Here is a 9,673-nt window from a genome sequence, read left to right on the forward strand (position 1 = left end):
GCCGTTGCGCGGCCGGCCCCGCCCGCCGAGGGCCCCGAGGGGGCCGGAGAGGGGCGGGCGGGGCGGGGCGGCCGGCGACCGGTGCTGCGGCCGCGAGGGATCCGTGCGCGGGAGCCGCGCGCCCCCCGCCCCGCCCCGCCCCGCCCCCCCCCCCCCCCGCCCCCGAGGCTGGGCGCGGCGGGCGCGCGCTGCTGCGGCAGCCGGGGGCGGCCCGCGGGACGGCAGGGCGGCTATTGTCACGACGGGCCCCTCCCCGCGGGCGCCGGCCGCCGCGCCCTGCCCGCGCGCCGCAGACCCTCCGTAGCGTCGCCCGCCGGGCTGGCTTGCCCGAGACCCTCCGGCCTCCCCTTGGGCCTGGCTCTGGTGCGGCTACATCCGGGCGCCTCCCGCGGCAGCCCTCAGCCCAGGGCATCCCCTGTGCCCAGCGCAGAAATGAGGGACAAGAGGCCGGAGCGTGTCAACCTGTCTTTATTTTATTAGGAAGGAAACCACCGAGAAACCCAGGCTCCTGCCAGGCACTCCTGGCTGGAACGTGCCAGAAAACCAGTGATCACCCCCGGACCAGCTGCTGTGGAGGCCCCTTGGTTCTCGGGCCACAGAGATAAACCCCAATGTACTGCTTATTATTAGCACAACATCACCAAAAGACAAGGACACCAGCCAAGCAGGACGGTTAAATAGTACTTCCACACCCCCCAAACTCAGGGAACCTCCAGCTTGTAGCTGCTGCAGGGACCCCCTTAAGCCCGGGGAGGGAGCATTTGCTACACAAAAGCACTATAAACAGCAAGGGGTGAAGATGGAGATGAGAATAAATAAGGGGGAGGAGAAGGGTCCTAGAACTCATGACCTCTCCTACAATGACCGGGCCTGGGAGATTTGTCTACTATCTATGAAGAATATGTACACCTTGTTGGTACAAATAGGGGTGGGAAGCCCCTCAGTGGGTTGAACAGGGAACAAGACAGGCTGAGGGAAACTGGGGGTTCATGCTACGGTTAGGAAGAGGGGAAGCCCTTCAGTCCAGGATGCCTGGAGGTGGGAAAGTGACAACCTGGACACCATCACGCCTGCAACTCCCCCACAGGAATAAGGTCACACGATCTGGGTCAAAGAGATGGTGGGGCCCTTGTGGTCATCAAAGCGGTCCATGGTCTTGAGACTGAGGATCATGTGCAAGCCATAGGTGAAGATGAACAGCATGAACAGAGAGGTAAGCAGCCCCATCCAGATGCCCGGGGAGAAGAAGCCCGCACAGTCACTGGCGTAGGAGAACTGCTCGCCGCTCACGTTGAACGCTTGGATCTGGGAGGGGAGAGAAAGGACCATGTGGCCCCACACCGAGGGACACCCGGTGAGGGCCATCGTGCCCAAATTAGTGGGTAGTCCAAATCTCGTGGGATGGGAGCACTGTGGGATAGGACTCTGGAGTACATGTCCGAGCCCGAGCCCGGACCTAGAGATGCTGCGATGCCATCGGGTCTCTGCTCCCTCCCGCCTCTCTACCAGTACCCCACTATCTCCAGTCTGGGCCCCACATTCCCTACCTGGAAGTCCCGAAGAGTCACCTCCCAGAGAGATGGCTGCAGGCGGGGCACGAGGAGATTGCCGTTCTTGCTAAGGCTGCTGACATACTCGCAGTGAAAGGAGTAGATGCTGGGCCCCGTGACCTGGGAGGCATTGAAGTAGGCGACAGAGCCATTGCTGTGGATTTCGAGGCGCTCCATGGTAAACCAGTGCCGGGCAGACACTGGGTAGAAGCGGTTGGCCAGAATGAACCTGAGGCAGTCATGTGGGGTGTCAGGCAGCTGGGAAGGCTGGAGCCACGCCAGCCTGCCCACATGTCAACTGCCCCTCCGACTCACCTGAATGTCACTGTGGTACCAAAGAGTTCCTCATAGGTCAGCGAAAGCCTGCAGGGCCAGAGTAAGAGGTGAGCCGGGAGAGCGAGCTCCTCAGGCCTAGCCCATCTATGCTGTCCCAGGTCCTTACAGCCTCCTGGGAAGCAGTGCCCCCGCCCACGACAAATGGGAAAACTGACGCCCTATCACACCTAGCTCAGAAACCAGCACCCAGGTTCCGCACCTCCAGCTGAAAGCACCTTCTTCTGATTTCCCTGAGCCCACTGCCCCTCCTTTCAGCTCCCCCTTGAGGTTACTGAGATGCCTAGATTGGGCTTTGGGGATAAAGGTAGTCTGTCCGTCAGTATCTGTCTCTCCACACAGGGAGGGTACAGAAGCCTTTAAAGGACCTCAGGCCTGGGAGATGCCCCTGGGCAGTTGCCTTGAGGCTGTTAAGGGCAGGGGTAGGGGTAGGGGTAGGGGAGTGTCAGGTTCCCAGGTGACTGGGAAGTGTTAACAACCAAGGTTCCAGAAAAGGACTAGAAGGCATGGAGAGGCACTCTTGAGCAAGCCCCATCCCAAGAGCCCTCCAGCAGCCCCACCCCACTATCCCATCTGCTTCCCACAGTGAACGCCTCCCCCATACCCACCCACCTGCAGGGACAGGTACCTGCCCTTACCTGGCGTAGGAGTCATTCCAGAAGGATCCAGTCAGGTTGAGCTCCTGGATCCCAAAGGTGAGGAAGGTCAGATCCTCCCAATGGTCCCTGTATGCCACCGAGAAGTTCTGGGCCCAGAACAGGATCCGGGGGGCAGTATCATTGTAACTCACAGGGGGATAGACCGTAGCCGACGCTAGCTGTTTCTGCAGCAGCTGGCGACCTAGCCCCCCGGCCACCATGGCTACATCACGGGCCACCTGCACAAACAACCCACAAGCCTTCTCTCAGAATGGCCCAGAATCACATGACCTGAGCTCAGTGTCCCCACTGGGCACCCAGTCTAGCATCTGCAGTTCTATTGGTCGTGCTCAGAGGCCCCTCTCCAGGAAGCTTTTCCTGGCTGAGCCCTAAGCCCTATGATGTTCCTGGTCTCCCCAAAGTAGGAACACTTGGACATACCGTCCGACCAAGCCAGGAAATAAGACCCACCGGACAAGAAGGAAAGCTGCCGCCTGGAAGGAGGAAGCAGGACTTTCTGGTCCATCCTGGTCCCCCCACCGCGGCCTCCACAGGCCCAGGGAAGAAGGCGACCCCCCTAAGGCACTCTGCTCAGAGCCACACACCCTCCAGGCCCACTCGCCCTGCGGTGGCTGCCCACACCTCCCAGAGCCCTGCCGAAGGCTACGCTGCCTACCCTGGAAGGGCGGACCGCTGTGAGGGCTGCTGTGTACGGGACATCTTCAGACTTGAGTGTGCTCAGCACCTGCCCGATGACCTCATCTGAGGAGCAACAGGGAGAGCAAAGGACCAGGTCGTGGGCAGCTCCTCACAGCAACACCCTAACGCCGGCTAGAAACCATCTGGCCGTCCCACGCAGAAGACTGCTGACATGAGGCCGGGCCCTTCCATGTGCCACATTAGTGGGGTTCAGGGGAATCCTGTCGTTGGGGTGGGGACCAGCAGACATCTCCCACCCCTGGCAACTGGCACGTCCTCTGTGGTGGGGCGCTGAGACCTTCCCAGAGCCAGCTCCCATCCAGATTCACTCGTGTTTTCCGTTTCCACCAAGGCCCCCCACGAGCAGCTACTCCTCCTACCCGTCCACCCCAGCCTCCCTGGGGAAACCTGCGGCCGGCCTCAGTAGTTGGCTCCCTAATGCCAAGCCCCAACTAACTTACACAAGACACAGAGATCAAGAAAACTCCAAATCCGCCTATACGTTTTCAATGACCTTTCCGTGGGGAACGACTGCCCTTTATAGCAGAAAAGGAGCCCTCAGAACTGTTTTTTGAAACGTTGCTGGTCTCCCAAACCCAAACTTCTAGGACTTGCGCTGCTGGAGTGGAGACTGGCTCCACAGGCTCTCACTCGGAAGGCCCACAGATGCCCTAACACCTCTGCCCAGCTGTGGAGGGGCGAGGCCCGGGGGGCCAGCATCTTTCTGCTCAGCTGCCAGTTGTTCCGGGGAGCAGGGGAGCCGCCCTGGGAATGAAGAGGGACTGAGGAGGAGCCGCGAGGCAGCTCTCTGCAGCCAAGGGCTGAGCAAGGCTGGAAAACGTGTGCCCTCCCTGACCCTGCTACTCACCATTGCCCGTGAGAACCTCCCTCGGTGCCATGAGACCTGAGCTGTGGAAGAGAGGCAGAGCATGAGAGCCCCCGCAATCCGGACAGCGCCCCACCGCCTCGGGACAGCTCCTGTCTACGCCTCCAGCACACCCTCCCCTCCAGGCCACCGTCCTTCCCCACGGGCCGCGTTCAAGTAGCACAGTATAGCTGGGGGCTCTGGAGGCCACGCTCACTCCTCCCTCTGCACCTTCGCTGACTGCCTGGCCCTGCCCTCGTCACCCCTGTGCCAGCTGCTCCGGGAACATGTCCCGGCTCAGGGAGCTAGCTCCCCCGCCAGCAGGGCCCACGTCTGCCACATCTCTGGAGGCCCGACAGGCCTCACGCAGTGCCGGGCACTAACTCCTGAGTCCCCGCTGACCAGAGGCCCTTCCCGCCTCTTCCGGACACACAAAGCACCTTCTGATCGGGCTTCAAGGGACTAAACGGGAGGACCATTGTCTCTGGCTGACCTGTGCCACCACAGCCCAGAGCCTCACCACTCTCTGGGCTCCGAAGCTGGGGCATACCTGGACGTGTAGGGCAGGCGGATAAGCAGCAAGGCCGGGAGGCTGGCATTGAGTTTCAGCTCCCGCAGGGTGGCCAGGTCCACGTGCAGGGGGCTGGCCCCGAGCTTCTCCTGCAGGTAAGTGGTCAGAGTGCTGACCGCATACCAGTCGACAGCAGGAAGCACCAGAGAGGAAGGTGCCAGGTCCAGGGCATTCTGGGGGCCAGGGAGAGACAGAAGGATAGGTTAGCAAGGGACCAGCAGGCCTGAGCCAGCCCCCAAACCTCTCGGGCAAGGCACAGGCACACCCACACTCACACCAGGGTCTTATTCAGAGTCAGAAAGAAAACACCCCACACTCCTGGTCCCTGACATCTCAGGCCTTTCTACCCTCTAAAGCCAGCACCTCTGGTTCCTAATGGGACAGTATTTATTGAATGGAGGTAGAGAGTGCAGGAGAGCCCCCATGGCCCTTGGCTGGGAGAGGACTCTTACCTCCAGGTTAGAAAAGGCGCTATCCTGCTTGTTTCCAAACACGCCGCCATATGCTGTGAAGTCCTCAATGCTCAGCTAGTAGGGAAGCAGAGAAGGTGCCTCAGAAGGTTGGGCCAGGACAGGGGGCAGACACCTTCCCTGCGCATGGGCAGGGACAGCCAAATCTCATTTGCAATCAGACACGGTCTAGTCAAAAGGGTGGACAAAGGCACGTTTGGGGGTAGCGAGTGGAGGGATGGGAGGTTCTCTTTTTCTCCTTCCTGGTAGGGTGAGAAAACATGGAAGGTGGTCATGGGGTTGGAAGGCAATCTGCAGGCAGCTGACTCGTAACCTCAAGATTCAGAGTCAGCCACCTGCCTTCAGATGAGGAACTGGCTGGGGAAGAGGGAAGCTGGGGGAGGGGCTGGGGGACAGCGAGGAACATTTTCGGCAGCTCCCCCACTGCCACCACCGCCCCATCCCCGGGGCGGAAGTCAGAGAAAAGGAGAACCTGCGTGCCAGCTGCAACGCCTAGCACCGCCTATGTCCAACCTGGACAAGACCCTTTTTCAAAGAGAACAAGAAGTTCCTTCCCTGCCTGGTTTTGGTGGAAGGGGAGAGAGGAAGATGGTAGAATCTGCTGGAAAGAGCACTGAAGTCCTTGGAGCTCTCCGGACCACAGTAACCACGATCCCATCCCTTTTCCTCTGCAACCTAGACGTGTCCTTCAACTCCTGCCCTCCACCCGACTCCCAGCTTCCTCTGGCTTTTCCCAGTTAGGCCCAGAAGCGATCTTAATCCGTTTCTCTAACCTGATTCTGTTTAGTATACACACTTGCCCAGCCTCCTCTGCCATCTAGACAGGAATCCTAACCCTGTTTGGCTCTCATTCTGAAAGCCCAGGAACCACCACCGTGTCCTCTCAGGACTCCTTGCTCAAAATTGCCCAAAGCTTCCTGCCACATTTAGAACTGCAACCAGCCTTTCCCCGGTTGTCATCCCTTGGCTACCTGGCTACCTGGCTCTCCTCTACTACACTCCAGCCACACCAGCTCTTTCATGGGCTCACCAAGCGCACTCCTTGCCCAGGGCCTTTGCACCTACTGTTCCCTCTGCCAGGAGCACTCTTCCACCCATACCCACATGGCTGTGTGCCTCCCTCCATTTAGGTATCTGCTCAGATAGCCCTCCTCAGTGAGCCCGTCTGATCACCCTTATCTTAAACAGTATCGCCAATCATTCTGTTCCCATGGCCTGCTTCTTTCTCTGAAAACTACAGCAGCATTGCCATTATATCATACACCAACTTAGCATGTACCTGTTGCCCTCCCGAGGCTGCCAGCTTCCTCCGGGAGGGGCTTGGGTTACTCTGCTCGCTGCTATGTCCCCAACACTTGCAACCTGGGACACTACAGGCAGTCCATATTTGGCCAATGAATGAATGGATGGATCCCATAAGGGGACCCCGGAAAGGTGTTTTACGAGGCTTATAAGAATCGCTCCTCACAGTCTTCTGATACAGGTGGTATCTTCATTGTACAGAGGAGGAAACAGGCATTCACAGATTATCTCCCACATCCAAAGGGTGGTAAGTAGTAGAACCAGAACTGAGTTCCCGTCTAACTACATTATTTACCACCTCCTGGAAGGAGTGGAGGCCAGCATGACCACCATGACGTGCCCAGAGAGCAACTGAGCAAGACCACAGGAGAATGAGCCACACAGGCCACCCCTGAGGAAGGAATAAGCAGAGGCTCAATAAGCTCCCAAACACCAATTCTACACTGCCCTAGAATCTTCTCATGGTCCATATGCCTGCTTCGGAGGCAGAGACCTGCATGGCAGGGAAAACTGTGTGCCTGAGCACAAAGTGGAGGGTGTCTGACAGACTCCGGCTGGAACCAACCAAGTGTGGTGCGCATAAGCCACGGATCATTCGTCAATGGTTGCACCTCTACCAGCCTTAGTTCCCTTGGCAGTGAATCCAAGATAATGACATCAGCTTAGCACCGTGCATGTGAAGCACTCAATTAAGTGATCATTTTTCAATTATCTCTACTATCGTCATCAAAGTTAGGATCACAGCTCTGTCACCCATTAGCTGAGTGACCCTAGGCAAGTCATTTGCCGTCCTTGGACCCGAGTCTTCTCATCTGTAAAGGGGGACGATAATCCCCCCCACATAGAGTAGCTCGGATAAGTGCTTGGTACTGGGTAGGCATCTGGCCTCTGACCCGGGGCTTCAACCGAATCAAGTCAGTGCCATTTCAAGGCCCTCACCGTTCCCACGGAACCTTCTCCTGCAGGCCTTCCCAAGAGAGGAGCCACACTTCCCTACGGTTGGGACAAGGTCACTGAAGCCTCCCCTGGGGAATGGGCTCGGTGTCCTGGGGGGAGGGGGGCCTGACTTCTTCCGATGACAGGGAGAGAGGGCTGGGGCGGGCGCACCTTGTCCTGCAGGAACAGCAGCACATTCCGGGGGCCCAGCTCCAGGGCGGGGTCTAAGTAGGTAGAGAGCTGCATGTCGCTGGTGATGTGGCCCTCGTGGGTGCTGGCCGCAGGACCCCACAAGTCCCTGGCAGGGCACAGAAGAGGTGCTGTCAAGTGGGGGGTGCAGGCTTGCGACCATCGTGACGCGCGGGGCCCCGAGCTCTGACCCGGCTGGCTCCCCACGGGCCGCCGAGGAAGGGACAGTCCGCCTCTGCCCCCCTCGGCCGCCGCTCGCTGAGGATAGCCCCGGAGCCGGGCGAGGGCGCCTCAGCCGCCGCGGCGCGCAGCGCAGCCTGCCCCGGCCCGGCCCGCCACGCTCACCGGTCACTCGACCACAGCACCAGCGGCACCTGCTGCTCCGCCGCCGCCACCGCCACCAGCAACAGCGGCAGCCACCGCATCTGTCTGAGCGCTGGGGCCCGGCGCGTCCCCGCCAGCACCCGAGCCGCAGCCATCGCCGCCATCACAGCCTCGGCCTCCACTGCCTCGGCCGCCGCTGCCGCCGCAGATCAGGTGACCGTCGCCTCCGCCCGAGCTCCGCCCCGCGCCCCCATTGGCTTGGGCGCAGGCCGGCTCGCCAGGCCCGCCGGTGATTGGACAAGGCTCACGCCACTCAGGGCCGCTCCTTCGCACGGATTGGCTGTACGTGCCTCCGGCGGGCACGCTCCGTGCGGGAAAGGCGGCAGGGCGGGGCTCGGCCGGCTCCCACCGCGGGCTCCCAGCGGGAGCGGGGCGGGGCCGGGGCGGGGCCGGGGCGGGGCCGGGGCGGGGCCGGGGCGGCTCGGCTCGCCGGGTCCCCGCCCTCCAGGCTTCGCGTCTCCCGGCTTTAATCCTCCTTTCGCTTAAAATGGCAGGAGTGGCTTCTTTTTCCCAGAGGTGGGCCCCGCCGAGACAGAGGAGGCGGCCGGAGGGCCCGGGCTAACTTCCAGAGGAAGGTCCTGCACTGAAAATGGGCGGGGAGGAGGAGGAGCGTCGGGGGGAGGGGAGGAGCCAGGGAGAAGCGCGGTTTCAAGGGCACCAAGATGAGCAATGTCAGTGTCACTTGCTGCCAAGAAGCACGTAGGATGAGGACAGAAAACCGTTTCTTGGACTTGGCAACACCTGGAGGCCTTGGCAGGAGCGATGTCAATGGGGGGAAGGAGACGTGGTTGTAGATCGTCCTTTCTCGACGTTTGCTTTAAAGAGAGGAAAGAGGCCATGGGACAGCTAGAGTCAAGGTGGGAGACACCGCGTCAAACCCATTGGAAGACTTCCTTTTCCTGGGTCATTTTTGATTTCTCAGGTTGGTGACTATTAGAGATCAACAGTCGAAACACTGGAAACTATAATTAAATTTTGAGCTCCCGTTAAGGGTATGCGCACTGATTTCGGAGGAACTGAAGTGATGCCCGCAACTCAGTCTGAAATGCCCCAAAAATAAAATAGAGCGAAGTGGGACTACAGACATAGGTGTGTGATGAAGCAACCATAGTAAACTGCTAATGGCAGAACCTAGGGGGTGGATCTATGGGTGGGCACTGTAGGGTTGTTTTTTGACCTTCCTATAGGTACTGGATATAAGGTTGACCCCCTAAATTCATGATCCATCCAGAAATGTGGTCTTATTTGGAAATAGGGTCTTTCCAGATGTGATCCAGATACGGTCATGCTGGATTCAGGTGAGCCCTAAACCCCATGACTAGTGTCCTTATAAGAAGAGGAAAATTTGAACACAGGGAAAAAGGCCACTGTACAGTAGAGCTAGAGTGAGGAACCCCAGGACCCGCCAGAAGCCGAAGAGGCAGGAAACATTCCTTCCTAGGGGCTTTCATTCAGAGAGAGTGGGCACATGCCTGTACCTTGATTTTGGACTTCTAGCCTCCAGAACTGAGAGAAGAGATTTCTGTTGTTTTAAGCCTGCTGATTTGTGGGGCGTGCCTGGGTGGCTCAGTCGGTTAGCATCTGCCTTTGGCCCAGGTCATGATCCCAGGGTCCTGGGATCGAGCCCGCATCAGGCTTCCTACTCCACTGAGGGGAGCCTGCTTCTCCTTCTCCCTCTGCCTGCCGCACCACCTGCTTGTGTGCTTTCTCTCTCTCTCTCTCTCTCTCTCTCTCTC

At 59.3% G+C, this 9,673-nt stretch overlaps 1 protein-coding gene across 1 annotated transcript; it reads right to left on the reverse strand.

Moving 5' to 3' along the window:
* Positions 1-452: 452 nt before the first annotated feature.
* ATP6AP1 (ATPase H+ transporting accessory protein 1) lies at positions 453-8,091 on the reverse strand. Its single transcript, XM_077888234.1, has 10 exons — positions 7,899-8,091; positions 7,536-7,662; positions 5,109-5,183; positions 4,636-4,829; positions 4,089-4,129; positions 3,198-3,283; positions 2,522-2,760; positions 1,866-1,913; positions 1,548-1,779; positions 453-1,305 (listed from the first exon to the last, which is right to left on the reverse strand). The coding sequence occupies exons 1-10, from the start codon at positions 8,039-8,041 to the stop codon at positions 1,096-1,098; spliced, it is 1,395 nt and encodes a 464-aa protein (XP_077744360.1). The 5' UTR covers positions 8,042-8,091; the 3' UTR covers positions 453-1,095.
* Between the last annotated feature and the right edge of the window lie 1,582 nt (positions 8,092-9,673).

This window comes from Canis aureus, chromosome X (assembly GCF_053574225.1).
Source record: "Canis aureus isolate CA01 chromosome X, VMU_Caureus_v.1.0, whole genome shotgun sequence".
NCBI lineage: Eukaryota > Metazoa > Chordata > Mammalia > Carnivora > Canidae > Canis > Canis aureus.

Coding starts and splice junctions, on each gene's coding strand:
- ATP6AP1 (XM_077888234.1), bottom strand. CDS start 8,041: ATGGCGGCGATGGCTGCGGCTCGGGTGCTGGCGGGGACGCGCCGGGCC. Junction 4,830..5,108: donor GCGCCTTTTCTAACCTGGAG/GTAAGAGTCCTC, acceptor CCTGGCCCCCAG/AATGCCCTGGACCTGGCACC. Junction 1,780..1,865: donor GGTACCACAGTGACATTCAG/GTGAGTCGGAGG, acceptor TGACTGCCTCAG/GTTCATTCTGGCCAACCGCT.